This window comes from Lonchura striata, chromosome 5 (genome assembly GCF_046129695.1).
Source record: "Lonchura striata isolate bLonStr1 chromosome 5, bLonStr1.mat, whole genome shotgun sequence".
NCBI lineage: Eukaryota > Metazoa > Chordata > Aves > Passeriformes > Estrildidae > Lonchura > Lonchura striata.
The window spans coordinates 19073897-19091768 of record NC_134607.1 but is presented as its reverse complement, the minus strand read 5'-3'; the positions used below and the strand labels follow the sequence as shown (position 1 = coordinate 19091768).

The 17872-nt window shown below is 39.3% G+C and overlaps 1 protein-coding gene across 1 annotated transcript in view; it reads right to left on the bottom strand.

Annotated features, from left to right (window-relative positions):
• The window catches only part of MYBPC1 (myosin binding protein C1), a 44504-nt gene that overhangs the window by 4039 nt on the left and 22593 nt on the right, over positions 1–17872 (bottom strand). Inside the window, exons 16-29 of the mRNA XM_077783110.1 lie at positions 17726–17832; positions 16409–16542; positions 15113–15269; positions 14484–14588; positions 13679–13867; positions 12444–12578; positions 12291–12371; positions 8824–8892; positions 7627–7794; positions 7056–7144; positions 5473–5668; positions 4709–4848; positions 2453–2612; positions 910–1046 (exon numbers count right to left, since the gene is read on the bottom strand). Of these exons, the coding sequence (XP_077639236.1) occupies positions 910–1046; positions 2453–2612; positions 4709–4848; positions 5473–5668; positions 7056–7144; positions 7627–7794; positions 8824–8892; positions 12291–12371; positions 12444–12578; positions 13679–13867; positions 14484–14588; positions 15113–15269; positions 16409–16542; positions 17726–17832 (1867 nt within the window). The remainder of the gene's footprint in view (positions 1–909; positions 1047–2452; positions 2613–4708; positions 4849–5472; positions 5669–7055; positions 7145–7626; positions 7795–8823; positions 8893–12290; positions 12372–12443; positions 12579–13678; positions 13868–14483; positions 14589–15112; positions 15270–16408; positions 16543–17725; positions 17833–17872) is intronic.

Sequence of the window (17872 nt, the reverse complement as noted above, 5' to 3'; positions counted from 1 at the left end):
CAAACCAAAAAAGCCACAACCAAACAACAACAACAACAACAACAACAACAACAAAAAGAAAGTCCAAATGCACAATCCTGAACTGAAATATTTTATCCCCTATTTTGTGGTGTTCAATTAAAGCTGAGTAATCCAGAAATGATAAAAAACAGATGAAGTAGTGATAGAAAGGAAACTAAATCTTAAAAATAAGCATTGTCTGCATCATACATCTGATTTTTAGCGCTTTTTTTTCAGTGCAGACCTTATCACCTAATTAAAGTCATAAGTACAAGCCTGTTATAAGTACAAGAACTGTGTAATTATACCAAACAGCTGACGATTAGCTTTTGACATCCAATTACTCTAAGACAATAGGAAAAACATATTTTTCCACGGTAATTTGCGCAGTCAGAAACTGTGAAGGTGAAGAGTGAACAGCAGTCCAGATTTCTCATTTTACCAGGCCAGTTCAGTTTCTCACACCAGAAAAAAAGATCTCAAAAAGACACAAGTCAAAAGAAAGTGCAAGGTACATCATGCAGTGGGTCTGAGAAACAACGTAGCACCCAGAGCATTCCTACAGGGTGCTTACTTAGAGAATAATTAGCTCTTTGTAAAATAAGTATGGCTTTATTTTATTAACAATTTTAACTGATATATTAACTGTACAGCTGTTGTCAGTGAGAGTTCCAGCAAAGCCCAGCCTTTTCCTGAGGTTCTGCCCCTTCACTGAATTACCTGTGCATTTACTATTGTAGTGCCTGTAGCACAGGTTAGCAGCTCCTTTGTTTTTGTACTTTAGAACCCACACCTGTCTGTTAGCCTTCAGCCTGGCTCATGAGTTAAATGGTGAAAGTGGCACGTAATTTTCATTGTCAGGTTAAATTCTCTGGTGTTTTAAGCTCTGCTGTCAGAGCTGTGCTGTACCTTGGGGTTGCCCCGGACGCTGCAGTTCAGGGTGGCATTGTAACCAGCGACAGCAAACGTGTTCACCAGGGGCTGAGTGAACAGCGGCCGCTCGCTGAAGTCAAAGTCATCGTAAACTGGGTATTTGTAGACTTTACCTACAAAGGGAAAATGAAACATTTATAAAAAGAGCATTGGCAGGTAGCTAAACACCCAAGTGCATTAAATGGCTACAGAGAGTCAGCTCTGATCTGCACTGCTTTAGGTACCAACGTGACTCCAGTAGCTGCACTTGCATGGGAGGCTGGAGGTGGGTCTGCACAGTCACTGTAGCCCTCGGTCACAGTCTGGCATTGATGTCTGCGAGCTTCTCTTTGATTCCTGTGCAGGTGGCACACAAATCATGTTCATTCTGTGTCTGTATGCCCTGCTAAACAGCAGGATCCTAACCCATGTACTGCAGGATACCTGTCTTTGGCAAGCCTTATTCACTCTGCCAATTATTTTTTCAGTTTGTTCTGATTATAAATGGTCCCCATACCGGAAAATCTATTTTTTGTTCTGCTCTAAACAGTGCACTGACAACAGATACCTAAATGGATGCAGTTTCTGAATAAGAAAAACATGGTAGTAAAATGTATTTTTTCACTGCCAGTTTATCTTCACTCTGCAAGAGATTACCACCAACAAATCCTCTTCAGCCAAACATTCATCTGGCATTTAAGGTAGCCAGACAGACATCTATTCCTGTGCACAGGTATCATTACACAGCTTTGCTTCACTTAAAGCTGATTCAAGCTCTAATACTAACTTCAGTGCAGCTTAGGCCTGATACTTGCTCACATGAGAAGGGCAAGTAAGCAGTGCTGAAAAAGAATTCCTAGAGCTATTTTCTTGTTCATGACTCCAGAGTCTTTCAATCTGGCTGTGTGGGCTCTACAGGTTTTCTGTCCTCTGCATCGTGTACTCCTTCCTTTCAGGCAAACTGCTTTGATTTTCTTCCTGTAAGCTATTTGTTTTTAGAATTTCCTTTCCATAGGCAAGTTTTGTGGGTGTAAGTTTACAGTACCATTTCCAGCTGACATCATCTGAAATGTCAGGATTTTTGACTGCAGAATCAGAATTTGCCCAACCCCACCCTCAAGAGATGTGAAGCAGGGCATATGTTTTTCTGTTGCATCCTGCCTGAAGAGGAGGGAGTGCCTGCACAGCTGATGCCAAGTCTCCAGAGGAGGGCAGTGACCCACTGCTTCTAACAGAGCAGCTGCTTTACTCCTCTCCAGCTCTTGTCAATGCATATGTGCCAGTGGTAACCTGAGTCTGAGATCCAAGACCATAGAAAGTGTCAGATCAAAGGAGAAATGTCCCAGTCCTGATTAAAAGCAGTGACTCTGAGCTATGTGGACAAACCAAGACATCTCAATAGGAAATGCCTTTGCTGTTGGACCTCAGCTTGGGGCTGGGAGTGCCTCTGAATGTTTAGAGATACGGCCTTTACCTCCAGTCACCTTCCAGCCTCTGAGCACCCCCCTCCCCCTTGACGAGGCGTGGGTAGTTAACTAACCATCCTTTGCAATCAGAGCACTCTCTTTGGTCATGGTCGCATCCTCGCTGAGGCCGCACATGTTCTCAGCAAAGACCCTGAAGTAGTACTCGTTGCCTATGACCAGCTCGTTGATGGTGGCGCTGGTGCGGTGGTAGTGCTCGATCACGGTGAACCACTCCTGAAAGGCACAGACATGGGGCAGCAGCTCCCTGGCCACAGAGAGCAGGCACAGCCTTTCCCAGGCATTTTCCTGGGGAAGGCTGTGAGAAAAGCAGAGAAAAGAATGAGAAACAATTCTTATCTCCACTTGCTGCACCTGCTGTTGTGTGCATGTGGAATGTGTCATGGAGTTTACCAAAGGGTGATTTCTTGATTAGACACTAGATAGTGTTTAGATGGATTAACCAATTAGGTCAAGGCCGTATCAGAGTAGCAGTAAGGGTTACTGAGTTTCTTAATGAGTATAGCATAATAATATAGCAAAAAATAATAGAATAAAACAACTGATCAACCTTCTACAATCATAGAGCAAATGCTAATTATTACCCAGCTGAGGATCTGTGGCAACACAGACACACAGGGTGAGTTCCCCCCAGCACCCTGTGCTGCCCAGACATCCACTGGAAGGATCATCAAGCGTCTGGCAGTAGGTTCTTCTTTGAATAGAATGCAGCTAGCAATAATTAATAATGAAATGAGTGATGATGGCAGTACAGCAGAGCTCACTGCTGAACAGTGAAGGCTGAAGAGAAGGTGAGCCCTAGTGAATTGTTAGAGCTGGAAGGGTTCATTTTAGGAACTGCAGTATTACAAAGGTTGTGTGGTGTGAGCAGGGTAGGCTCCCTCATTCCTAATCCCCACTGCTGACAGAGAAGGCACAGTTGCAGATAACAAAACTACATTCCTGTGGGGAAGGCAGTAGCATGTGCTGTTCTGCAGTAATATGCACTCACAAGAGGCCACTGCACTAACCTGCCCTCTCTATCACAGGCGGAGTTTTTATGAGAAATGTAGTTCTGTGCTCTTGGTGCTCTGATATCTAAATGCCAAGATGGGCAAAGTGGCTTTTAGTGCTTTAATCTTGCAGCAGTAACAGGATGTGTGAATTCTGTCTTACACAATAACTAAACAACAGTCTGAGATGAAAAAGGTTAATGCTAAAAATGCAATTAATATAAAGTGCAATATGACCACAGCAAAGTTTTTGCTTTTCTTTACTCTGCCCTAAATAGTTTTCTTGCTTTTCTAAAGATGAACTTGTGCTGAGTACCCTGTACCACAGTTTGCATTAATATTTGGTCAGCTTTAAGAGCTAAAGTTCCTTTGGGAAAACAGTTTTTTGTAGAAGACTAGCTGTGCCAAAATTGCAAAATGCACCACCACAGATACGGTGACCTGAAGGAAAAGTGACCTGAATGATCCATTTCACAGTGAACACTAGATGCTGCTTGCTGTTGTTACTTTCTCCTTATCACAGTAATTTAGAGGGGACATTGTTCTGGTCACTGTACCAGAGACCATATCTTCTTACAGTCTCAAGAGAAAGAGAAGAAAAAAAAAAACAACCAAAAAAAGGATGGGAGGGAGAATAGTGGCATAAGAATGAATTGATCAGACCATGATGGAGATCAAAATATTAATGTGGGGGTTAGGAGAGGACAGCAAGTGAATTTCTTGGAGAAGGCATCTCCCTAAATATTGTCCTAGATTTTCAGTGTTTGAATTTGCAGTAATTATTATATCTGATTACCATCTTTTAAAAAAGTGTACAATTTCTGTTAGTTTAATGAAAATAATAAGTATTTCTGTATTGCAGTTTTCATCTGTAAATCTCAGAGCAGTTACAGGACTGTACTGTTTTGCCATGGGTAGTAAGGAATGGCAATAACTTACACAGTGTGACATTGCAGGTTTGAAAACAGCAGCAATGGAACACTTTTGTTCTGGTAGCAGCCTACTGAATTCAGAATTAGTATTTTAAGGTTTTATTTTCTCTCCTGAGGCACAGGGAAAATGCAGAATTACTTCTCTTAAATACACCTATCCTTCCCATTTTTAGTCCTCCTCTTTGGAATAATTGGAAAATATTTCTACTTCTAGGCTTAGTGAAGAAGAGATTTTTTAGAGCTTTTAGAGGATCCTGTAGAGATTTTTCAAATGCTGATAAATCAGTGCTTTGTCCACCTACATCCTTTTAAGCATGTAAAGCTTTCTGGTTTTAAAAGGGAGAATTCATGAGTACATCCAGCTTTTAAACATCTCCTTCTTACTTACCATACTCTTCTTATCTGCCTTTTGAATAGTGTACCCAGTAATGGCAGCATTGCCATCATCTTTTGGTGGCTTCCATGATAAATTCACATTCTCTCCCCAGACATCCTCAATCGTCACAACCTCTGGTGGGCCTGGGCGATCTGCAACAAAAAATGACTTATTTTACTGTTTGCTTTCTCTATCTTTTTCCCACACACATCTTACAATTAGTTTGATTTCTCTCTCTTTCTTAACAAAAAAAAAAAAAAAAAAAAAAAAAAAAAAAAAAAACCCAAACAAAACAAAAAAAAAGCCAAAAGAAAGATGTGGTTGCAAAATAAAACTTTCCAAAGAGAAGGCATGTCAGAATTACAGTACATTTAATAAAGTTGTGCTGCCAGTTTTGCCTATTATGGATGGTAAAAATGAAAAATAAATGTGTTTTCTTGTCTTTCCTCCCTTTCCTGCTTTCAGTATTTAGGATTTCTTCCACGCTGCATTTGTGACAAACTTACTATGAATTTGGTACCATTACTGTCTATGAGTACCACTCAACAGGAAAAATCTTGCAACCTGGATAGACAAGAACATGAGGGGCTGAACAGAGAAAAAATGAGGCTGACACATTCCAACAATGTATGGTGTATGGAGGTTTCCTGAGAGACCACAAATCTACAGCCAAGTAATTGGACATGGAGAGATATCACTGCCAAGAAAGATGTAGGCGTTCCCATTTTCCTGTAGCCTTGGAACAGCTGGATTTATTTTCATTTCTCCAAACATACCAACGATCTGAATATCTATCGTAGCTTTGTCCACCAAGTTCTCCACCTCCACTTTCATGTCATACTCCCCGGAGTGCCCCCGCTCTGCCTTTCGGATGAAGATGATGGTGTCCTGCTCCGTGTTGCGGATGTTGATGTCGTTCTTGTCAATTGGAGAACCGTTTTTCTCCCAAGATACTTTTGCCCTTGGTTTTCCCTGCAAGGAGCCAGGAAACAATTTTTGTATGATTTTTTTGGAGAGAAAAGGGAAGAGAAGGAAACAGGTTTATTTTGCATTTTTCCCAGACAGGAAATAAAAATTGTCCTGAAAGAAATAGAATTATTTTTTTAATTATATACCATTTAGAGATGCAATCATACAAATTCACCTAAAATTCACCTTTCCCTTTTTTTTTTTTTTTTTTTTGCTCAGGAGACTGAAAATATTTGCAATTTCTGGCTATATTGGACATTTGTCTCTCTGGCTAAATTTGACAAATAATTTCCTGTTTTCTGAAAGAAAAGGGATAAAAAAATAACCCACAGAAAATATAGAAAAAAGTATTTCACTCTCTGGAAGTGCTTGCATTCTCTACAGTGCCAGTGAAAGAGGAAAGTAATAGATTCAACCTCCAGGGATCCTAAAATCTCTCCTTTCATTGCAAAAGAAGTTGTAATAGCTGCTAGGAAGGCTGGATTGATCTCTTTTGTGTGCCATTTTTTGTGTGTCTAAGTGCCCAATATAGGTACTTAAATTAGAGTGAATTTCACCCGCTTTGCCATGGGATTTGCCTTTCACAGGCAAACAGTTTGCAGATGCTGTCTGAAAAGGGTTATCTCACACCATTTTGAACACCTTATCTTAGAGAATAACCATAAAATATTCCTTTAATTTCTCAAGAGAAATATATCTTGCAGTGTACTGCTGATCAAGCTTTTATGAGGCTTTTAACAGCCTCTGTGAAGCTGAGTTATGCCCACCCAGTATCTTAAAATGTGCAGACTTGAAAGAGAAATGAATTCTGCCGTAATTCTTTTATTCCGAAGAAGGACCCCACAAAGAGAGAGGCAGCTTCAGTTTAAAAGGTGTGGGAATGAAGGTTAACACAAAGCTGTGGGAAAACATGCTATGTATTATAAAACTAGTCATATTACAGTTGTGATCTCAGGGATTTAACAGTTGCAGTCTGCCCGCTCTTCCCCTCATTTTTCTTCTCATGACAAGGAAGTTATTAAATACTGCTGTTCCACTCTTGATACCTATATTTAACTGCTTTCAGTGCAACCCCTTTGCATTGTGCAATTGTCTCATGTGCAATGCCTACTGTGAAGATTTCTAAGTGTCTTTTGGATGACAGATGACCTATCATTCTGTCTGAGTGAGTTACCCAATTCATTACTTGGCTGAAAAGAATTTATTTGAGACATTGAACCAAAAACTTTCAAGCACCTCTGTACTTCAGAGTGCTTCCACATGTGCTTAACTTAGCTCACTGGCCAAAATTACAGAGGAATCACTTAAAAAGAGAAGTATCAAGAAAAAATTTTAAGAAAGGAAAAAAAAAGGCAAAAATAATTTTTCTGTCATTGTTTTTAATTCTTACCTGGAAAGGAATAACAAGATTCACAGTTTCTCCAACTCTTCGAGTATATGTTTGTTTTAAGTGTCTTGGTAGACGAATCTTTGGAGGTTCTGAACGAAACAAAAGTTTGTGTTGAGTACTTATCTTCCTTTCTAACCAAGGCAGCATGGTGTGCATCAGTATAAAAAGGAGACAGTGTGGTCTAAAATTCCCAGAAGTGACTAATGAGTGAGGTGTCTTACATTTCTTGGTTCCCCAGCATTGCATCCACTACACCATCAGCTTTTATAACATCAAATGCTACAATGGTAGGATTTGGTGGGAAGCATAAAAGAACTAAAAAAAACCTACCATCAGGTTCAAGTTCTGCAGAAAAAAAAAAGCCCTGAAAAACTGAGAAATAAAAGCTCAGAAATGAAACAAAATTATGAAATTTTTTAAAGACAGTTTCTTGATTTCTAGCCACCACACAATGGCTTTGTAAGGCCATATCATCAGTTACCAATAACAAGTATTAGCCTCAAAAAAAACCCCAGGTATTAGTATGGAAACAGGATATATTTGTGGGTAAGTGTAGGCAGCGGGATCTTACCTATCACTTCCTTGACTAAAATAGGCTGTGGGTGGTACTTGGGCTCACTTTCACCAGCAGCATTCACAGCTTTTACTCTCACAAGGATCTTTGAGCCAGTTGGAAGGCCATTGATGGTAAACTTTGTTTTGTCTGTCAGCTCTGGGTTAGCCACGATCCATTCATCAGCTGGTTTAGGGAAGTGAGGGGAAGAGGACAAATGCAAAGAATAGGGAATTATAAATACATCCACAGCATGGATGAGGAAAATTACAGAACAGTAGTAGATTAGTTAGATTCTTATTACTAGCTATATTTTGTTTTTCTAATTATGCTGTAACACAATGTAGATGCATTTTCATATGTAGGGAGAATGTTTCAAACTGTAAAGGGTTTCTGCTGATTATATATTTGTATATTCATATATTTTTATATCTTTATATAATTATACAAATGTTATTAGAATATGTCTATAATTTAAGTGTACCAGAGAGAAAACTTGTTAGAGTTTTTAATTCAGCTAGAATAAAACAAGAGGGACAAGGAATATATTTCCAAAAGCACTCATCATTGCTTTAACAGCTTCCCTGAAGAGAAATGTGTTTTGCAATTAATTTCAATCAGTACTGAGTACCCTTGAAAGTATAACTGAGAGATAAGATAAACAGAGACTATTTATACATTGCAATGAAATGCCATCTCTCCTCACACCTTAAAAAAAAGGAAGGCTGTGTCAGAATTGTTCACATAATTACAGCATTCTCAGATTTTTAATCCTACCCCCAGGTAGTTGCATGAAATTCGTAGAGTGATCATAACAGCACAGTCTTTTGAACAGCTTCAATTACAAACCAGACTTTCTTATCCACCCCATCCTCCCAGCACAGACTGCCCTAACACTGCTGTGCTGAGCACCTGGGCACAGGAGTGCAAGACAAGAGAACTGTTATGAACTGGAGAGCCCTGCAGAACTAGAGCGTAGTGCTGTGGTACATTTTCTTGCTTTTAGATATTAAGTTTTCATTCAAGCTTCCAGCAGAAAAGGATTTCAATCATTGACTGTTTCCCAAATATCTCCCCCTCCCCTTTACATCTATACTACAGAAAATTCTGTAGATTGTTGCCCCTAAAATTCACTGTCAGGAATTTATCTTTACTTTTATGAAGAGAGTTTTTCCTTCATTAAAGAAGACTTATATCCTTTGTGGAATACTGTACCTTCCAGGTTAAAAGGTGGCTCCCCCAAGTCCTCAGACAGATCTGTCGATATACCTTGAGAGAATCCATCTTTAAAATTAATCAGAGACACCCACTTTCACACAGATGGAGAATTTTGTCAGTGGTTAGCAATTCCTGTTAGTAAGTATGCAAAGATAGTTGCTGGGCTTTACAGATTTAGAGAACCTATATTTAGGGAGACTGCAGGGAGAAAAGAGATGGAAAGAGGGCATCTAGATACAGAACAGTTATATTTGATGCCCACAGGAAAGATAAAGGATGAAAGAAGAGGAGGATATAAAGTTCTGTGAGTTTTTGGGCTCCAGAATAGCCCTAGAAATATGAAAAGAAAGAGACAAAAGGAACACTTGGAAGAGAGAAATGAAACAAAATGATGATGAGAAAAAGTGAAGAAGGAGAAGAAAACACATCATAGAAGAGTTAAAAAAATCAGAGATAAATTCTGAGTAAGAGAGACAGAAAAAAAGGTCTTGGAAAAAACTTGGAGGAAACAGAGGAAAAGAACACATTTAGCTGAAGGAACATAGATAGAAGATTAAAGAAGACCAGACCCATGGATGATGACAGATATGATGTAAACCCTAAGGCTTTACTTCCTGAACAAAGTTACCGCTGCCCTGGATTTCCTGTAATCCTGGAGCTGGCTATTTTTGGGATAATAAAAATACTATTCTAGTATTTTTGCATGGTCCTGGATGAGTATACTGGCAAAGATTTCAGCCAACAGAAACTCTCTGAAGTACTTATTTACCGGCTATAAAAATAGATCATCTGCAGGTACAACAGCCTGTTACAGGCAGATAAACATTTTGTCATGGGGAGCATTCAGGCTGTGCTCCCCAGGCTGCCCTCCAAATGCCCCACAAGAACTGGTCAGCAGCACAATTTACTGGGGACTGACTTCTCCTGTGTCAACAGGATTCAGTCTGCTCCACATCTCCACAGCAGGAGGGCCAAAGTTGGATATTGTAAACTAGGCCTCTCTCTCTCTCTCTCTCTCTCTCTCTCTCTCTCTCTCTCTCTATATATATATATATATATATATATATATATATATATTCAATATTCATGTTATTCACACCTATGCAATGCTGGATCAAGATACTCATGATGAGGCTCCATTTTAGTAACATGTATGAAATAGTGCATAGTTAAGGACTCCAAGAATTCACCACATTGATCAAGTTATGTGGTTCTGACTAAAGGGAATTGCCAATATTGCAAAACCAAACCAAAGTTTATGATACATTATTTTTCAATATTATCTTCATATATTTTTTTTGCCTTCCTATTGTCAGCTTGTGTTTTCTCCTAATGATTGCTATGTTAAGGAAGACTCTAAACACCCCTCTTGTAAACTACTTCAGTGACAACAATGAAAGAATGGAGGATGTAAATATAGATGAGTTTACAAACAGATAACTAAGAGAAAAAAGCAGCAGAATGAATATAGACAGTCATAAAAAGTATCTTGAAATTAACAAGAGTTATTAAACATTACATAAAAAAATTAGTTTGAGTCAGAACAGGGCTGAGAAAAAAGAGGCACTAAGATATTGAAAGAAAGGGAAAAAAACAACTCAACAGAAAGAAAAAGATGAATAATCCAATAACATGACTTTAAAAATCGGTATTTTAAAATTGTCATTTTAAAATTGGTATTTTCTACTTATCTTGCTGCTTCCAAAGCATCTTCATAACATATATACATAATGTCAATTGTGTATATACAGATGTATATGCATATATAGGAGGTATATATGGATATACATAAACACTCCAAACTCTGTAAAATACATTGTACCCATTGTATTTTAACTGAGGTGGGTAACAGTAAAATGACAGACTTGGCTGTCATTTTGTTGTATCTTCATGTTTAAAACCTATCTGGAAAAAAAAGTAAAGAATTTGTTCCATTTAATAGGTATTTATTGTTCTTCTGTATAATAGCCCTTTAAAGACAGATTTAGAAGATTCCTTTTCAAAGCTATACTTTGAATTAACCTGTCTGTATTTCTCATCCTCTCTTATCACCTAATTTGCATATCACATACTCCAATGTGAAGCACCTTTTAACTTTTCCCTTCTATTCTACCCAGTGCTACACAAAGCATAATATACAGCATACACTGAAGTCCTCACATTGACAGTCCCCTTAATATTCCCCTACACCTGGCCTGTGCAGTAGAAACAAAATAAGTACACTGTCTTGATGGAAGACTGCATGCTTACTCACTCTGAGCTGTTCCCACAGCTCCCTCCCAATATACAAGGAAAACCCTTCCTACCATTCCAGCTGAGTCTGCCTTCAGGTACTCTTCTCCGGGTCTCGGAGCCTCTTGCAGTCCTGCTCCTTAAAGATATTCATCTCAATACTACAAGATGCTGAGTGCTCCTGAGAAAAGCCAGTGGTTCTTCTTCACACCCTCTCCCACTTGCCTGAGACAGAGTTGAGTGCTGTCGCACCTGACCACGTTTATGACCTACTGTTTTCTTGGATTTTCTGAATCTGAAACATGTGACAGCATGAGTGACAGATTCTGTCCTCTACCTTTTGTCTCCAGGCTATTCATAAAAAGCTTTAATTGAAATAATGCCTCTGTGGAAAAGGTGTTCAGCCCCTCACTTGATTTACAGCACCATTAAGAGCAACAGCAGTTGTTCTGCAGGAACACAAGGAGCAGCGGCTGAAGATAACTGTGTCCCCTTCATCCACGTCCACAACATTGCTGCAGTTGATATGTTGGTCCACAGAGGCTGGGTATTGCACATACCACTCCAGGCTATTTGATACTTACCCAGGTGCTGGCGGATTTATTTTTTGAAAATAGGCTTCATTTGATGTAAGTTCAGGAGAGAATGTGCTGGAAAATACTAAGTTTCTGCTGCTTGATCACCAAAGACTCTTAGTTGTAAAATATAATTTCTATTTCCCTGTTCCTTCTTATTTTACTCTCAAAAGTTAATTCAGTCTCTTTATCTTCCTCCTTCAGTTCTTATATAATTTTGTCTTAGATGGACATAGTTAAAGATCCTCAAAACTGCACTGAAATGTTGGAGAAATTAAAGATCTAGACATGGACTTTGCATGCCTAGATGACTTCTACAGGAGTTATTGGAGAGGCTGTTCTCAGTGTTGGCAGCTGGCACTTGAAGCAGCTAGTTAGTAACTTGGCAACACAGAGATTACCACACTGAGAACCTCCTGTCCCTAAAACCCAGACAGAATGAACTGGGGCCACACCTTTAGCCATTCATTATTTCCAATGCCTTTATCCACCAATGAACTCTTTACTGCCCTGACTCTCATTTAGTGTCTGAAAAAGGGGAGTTATTAGCACAGTACTTGGTACACTACAGCAGATTGAATGGCTTTGGATTTGGACTTCAAATCAAGTGCAAGAAAAGTTGAACCATAGTCAGTGGGTGACATCTGGAATACAAACCAAAGGAAGCCTGAACAAAACCCTGCTCCTTGAGGTTTTCTGCCTGATTAGTGTCTGCCTGACAGCCAGAGCACCTGATACCTGTAGAGAAAAAATGAAGAAAGTCTCACCCACTTTCCCTGTGAGTCAGGTACCCTGGGTGTTCTCACTTACTTCCTTCAAAGCAGTATTCCACCACGTAGCCGTCCAACCCCGCCGCCCCAATCTGGTCTGGTGGCCTCCACTTCATCGTCACCGAGGTGTCAGTCACACTGTCCACTGCCAGCATGGTTGGGGGGCTGGTAACAGCTGGAGCAAGCGGGGAGAAGGTCGAACACTGTTACCACTAAAGGCTTACGTTTATGGTCTGTATTGCTCTAGCTCAGTATCCCAGGTTGTTAGCGTTCAGGAGCACACTTAATCACGGGATATGATTATCTGCAGGTGCTTTTATTGAGAGCTCTGGGAATCAGGGGTCTGGACCCAAATCTGACTCCGACATGGCTTTCGAGCTGAATGTATTTAATATTCTATCGTTATATAACACATATTAATTATTAAACTATTGTATAGTTCTATTGTATACATTGACTTTATTCAAGCACAAGTTTCTCGTGATCTTTCTTAGGCCCCTGACCACAGTTTCTCATGATTATTCTTATGATTAAACAGTAATTATATTTAATTACTAAACAATCATCACATCTAACAATTATATCGTTTATCATGTACTAGCTACACAGGTGCAGTTCAAGGTACAAGGCCTTCATGTACCTAGGGTATTTATTTTTTTAGGGTTTACTAAGCTTAATTTTCCTTTTAACCCTAAATCCCCATGATTTTAAAACCCTTTTACTATCAAGGTGACAGGCTATCCTGCCGGCCAGGATGATTTCCTATCATCCCTGGCACGTCTTTCCCAATTAGGACCATGCTAGGAAAAAGCAGCTATCTCACCTCATCTCATATCTGCTCACAGCCTGACCCAGGGAAAATAAATTCCTCTTGCTGAGGAGACAGAAGGACAAGCAGCTGTGGCTGGTAGAGCAGAGAAGCTGTGAGCAGTGTATTCTACCTCAGCAAGTACGTCTGGCAAGAAGGGAGCATGCTGGAGCTGTAACAGCCCCCTCCTTCCTCCTCCTCTGCATTCTTGGGGTGCTGCTGAGCCAGGGGGGAATGTTTGTTGATCTACAGAACAGGAGACCTTTCTTTTACAGGGAGTTGTGGTTGTCACAATAGTTTGAAAATCTGTTTCTTTATATGAAAAGGCCACTGAGTTAGCCCGTCACTGTTGGAATGACAAAGCCTTCTAGCTGTCACACTAATAAAAAAATATAATTAGGTGATTTTAATAACATATTAATGGTTACTTTCTAAATGCATACCTATCTCTGCTCTTGTTTACTTACCTAAAGGAACAAAGGACTTGGAAGGCATGCTTGGCTTGGACATGCCGATGGCATTGACAGCAAACACACGGACCTCATAAGCAACACCTTCAATCATTTTCTTTGGCTCAAAAGTTGTTTCCTTACACAGTTCAAAATTCAGCCTCATCCACCTGGAGCTTTGTTTCTTTTTCCTCTCAATGAAATATCCTTTTGACCAGAAAAGATTTTATGATAATAAGTGATGGCATAAAGGCCAGTAATAAAAGGTCTATTTTTTGACTGCCCAGTGACAATTTTTTACCTGGATACATCTCAATATTCCCTTCTAGCTTCAGAGTGATAATTTTCATTATTGCAAGCTATCTGATGGCCACCTATTTGCTTTCATAGCCATATATGAGCTTTTTTTTTGACTTTACTTAGAAGACTGCTGTGTTTAGTGAAAAGGGTCTGGTTCTACTGACATCTGGGCCCCTCTGACTTTCCTCTTTGTTTGGTGTATTAAAAGATATACCATTTTATCCAGTAAATTGTTTCTGAAATTTCTTCCAACATTCAAACAGATTACTAAAAATGCCAAGTTTGGTTTTATAAGAGGTTGTCTTTCAAGTAGGGGACATGATAATGTAACAACATAGAAAATGAAAATTCTCAGAGCATTAGAAAAACAGGTATCTGATAAAGTCAGAATAGGTAGAACATTCTAGCTACTGGATATTCCAAGTGCCACTTTCCAGGGCCTGATCTAAACTCTGATCCTATTCAGTGTTTGCTTCTTTTGTCTGTATTAGACAGTCACCACCAAAAAAAAAATAGTATGTACCTAAAATGGGTGATCCACCATCATTTGCTGGAGGTTCCCAGGTCATAATACACCAGTCTTCACCCACCTCAGTCACATTTGGTGCCTGAGGAGGATCAGGAACATCTGTTGTAAACAAATTAAATATTATTAAAAAAAAAAAATCTTTCTTTTTTTTCTTTTTTTTTAAGTTGAAATTAAAAATGCCAAATAAGAAACAAATTTAAATAGTATTTGAGGTGCAGCAGGAATTCCTAATGAGGAGAGAGAGCGGGAAAAAGAAATTTAGTGGATTGTGGCTGGTGGCTCAGAATGGATGAATGCCAAGGTCTTCTGCACGGTTGAGACACTTGAGAGGCTCTCAAGGGCATGTGCCAAGACAGAGCCCATAGCCACAGGGGGAGTGGAGGACCAGGAGTGATAAGGGCAGCCTGAGGCAATCAGAGAATTTGGCCCCTAGCAGCAGCAATAATCAACTCCCACTTAAATGCCTTCCAAGCTCCTATTCCCTTCAGTAACACCCAGCTTTCGTACCCTTGCATCCCAGTTCCACACCAGGCAATGGGGACAAATAGGAAAATGGAAGTTTCCTGAGTTCCTTCCACAGTGATGAAAGACATGGCTCATGGGCACTGTTTCACATGACTTACCAACCACTTTAATGTTGATTAGAGCTGTGTCCTCTCCAGCCTCATTCTTTAAAGTGATTCTGAAAGGACCTGAGTCCTCCCTCTCAGCTGCATCAATGACCAGGCAGCTACTGTCTGGGTATGATTCTGCCCGTATTCTTCCACTGTCTGTGACCATCTAGGAACCACAGAGAGCAGAGGGAAAAGTCATATTTTCCAGATTTGAGAGTCACAATATTCAAAAATCAAAATTTGAAAGTAGTACAGGTCTCTTCAACAAAAATATTAAAGCAACTGTAAGAAAAACCACACCAAAGCTCAGCATTTTAGTCATCTAATGAGAAAACTGACAAAATAACTAAAATAAGTAAAACATAGCACCTACTATTTTACTACTACTAATAACTACTAGTTTACTACTCAATTAAGCCATTGCATCACAAAGGATGAGGCATTAGGCTTCTCCTTTGAGGTGGAGCACACTTTTGCCAACACGACATATTATTAATTTGATGGAAAAAGAATAGTTGATTCTTCCAAAAGTCAGATCAAAAGTAAGTAATTCACTTTAAAGGTCAGAGTGATTGTAATGATAAGTAGTTTCTCCTCATGGATTTCAAATGCTGTCACATATTTTGGAATATGTGTAGGAGCTCTCCTAGAATAATTCCCTGTTTGGACAGGACCACAGTGGTGACACTACAATTAATATTTGAAAAATAGAGGTCACAGATTTGACCAGATAAGTTTGATATGAGCAGTGGTGGCAAAATGTCCCAGCTTCTACATTGCACAATGAAAATTTAAATGTGAAAAAGTGACTATTTTGGTATTTACAGAGCCAGGGATTGATCTAAGCAAAATTTTTGCATTAAGACACCAGATGCAAGACCCCCATTGCCTATTGTTTCATTTGAGACTTCAACTCCATTAAAATGTATCATTCATTTTCCAAAACCAGACCATATCATGGCTTCCTCCCAAAACCTGGCAGCCATTCTGGGCATGGAATGTATAGAAGAAATAGCCATTTGGCAAATTCTCACAGCTGTTCTTCTGCATCCCATATATCCTTCTCCTTTACTATTTTTTTAATAGTAAACTCATTTTTTTCCTTCTTATTTTCAGACTTTTCTTAAAAAGATCCAAAAAATACTAAATAATATTTATCCGTTTTACCCTTCTTTTTTGAGCAATAGGGCATCTCCCCCTTATTTTCTGCCATTAAAATCTATGTCTTCAAAAGGCTAAAGATTATGTTTTTGAAAGGAAAAGGCTCCTTATTCAGCTGAAGAAACCTCTACAATGACAATGTACCTTGTCCCCTCTACTCCAAAAGACTTTTGGAGGTGGTTCACCAGTGATGGGGATCTCAAGTCGTAGTTTGTTTCCTGCCACTACTGTCACAGTGTTATTTTCCCCAAGACCATCCAGGTGAAGCTTAGGAGGATCTGAAAAAGGAGAGAGTGTCCAAGTTAGACATGTAGCTACTGCTCTGAGAGCTCAGTGACCTGGCACAGGTCTGCAACACACAGAAACATGCTCTATGTTTTATTTTCTTGGTATTTTTAAGCAACTGAATTTTGTTTTAAAGAAAACTTGTGAAGAAAAATCTATTTAAAGAATAGTTCCCTGATGAAAAAGAAATCATGGCACCATAGACATTTTGGAATAATAAGACCATATGAAAAAACCAACAACTGTTTCCCTGAGGCAGAATTATGTATATTCAGGTAACTTCTGAGAGCGTTTTCCTCTAAGTGGCTCTGGGGAATTTCAGTTGTAGGCTTTTTTATGGCACATCTAACCATGATTCATCCTTCACTGTCCTTGCAGTTTAAAAATTTATAAACTCTAATCCTTTCCTGGAAACAAGAAACTTCACTTTTGTTATGCACTCTGTGTATGGAGAACAACTGATTAATATCCTCTTGTTACTTTTTTTAACATATTAGAAATGTAACAGTGGTCATTCCCCTTTAGTACCACTTCCCTTTTGATTCTCCCTAAATCCCACCAATAGTTTTTGTAATACACATATCCCACATCTCTCAGGTTAAATTAAAAACCACGTTTTCTAAAACTTTGGTCATTTATACTGTTGTTCTTTTGACCTCCAAGCTGCTGGTTGGAGTTAGAAGTGGTGAGGTATTGCTGTGGGAATAGTCAATGCCCTGTTTTATTTTTGTTTGGAGGGCTGGGATCACTAACAAGCCTCCTGCTTTGCCAGATGAATCAAAGCTAGGCAGAAGAATTTTTCCTTCGAGACAGCATTTAATGGATAGGTAAATATGTGCTCATTCTACTACTCTCTTATCAAACTAAATCACATTTTGCAATGTTAGCAAGCCAGTTCTTGAACTCTTTATAGTGGTTTAGCTTTAGGAACTCAGCCTCAAGAAGCCTCCCCCAGGAGCTCCCCCCAGCACATAAACTATGAGCAGATCCTGAGCACAGGCAGAGAACTCTCCCAGCAGCTCAACTGCACTTTGCTAAAGCTGCAGGTCTGTTTTCTCTGGTGGATGCCCGCTCAGAGGATACAAAGTGGTTTTGATCAGGGGTATTTCACACTGCATTTAATTTCCAAAGGTCAGAGAAAGATGTTCCATACAGATCACTGTGCAGTATACTTACCCACAATATGTACTTTGCATGGAATATTAATGTTGTAGGCATCTGGCACAAACATGTATTCCCCCTCATCATCAACAGCAGAAACTGGTATAACAAATCTGTGGATTCTGTAAAAGAATTGAGAAAGAAATCTGTGTAAATTATTTT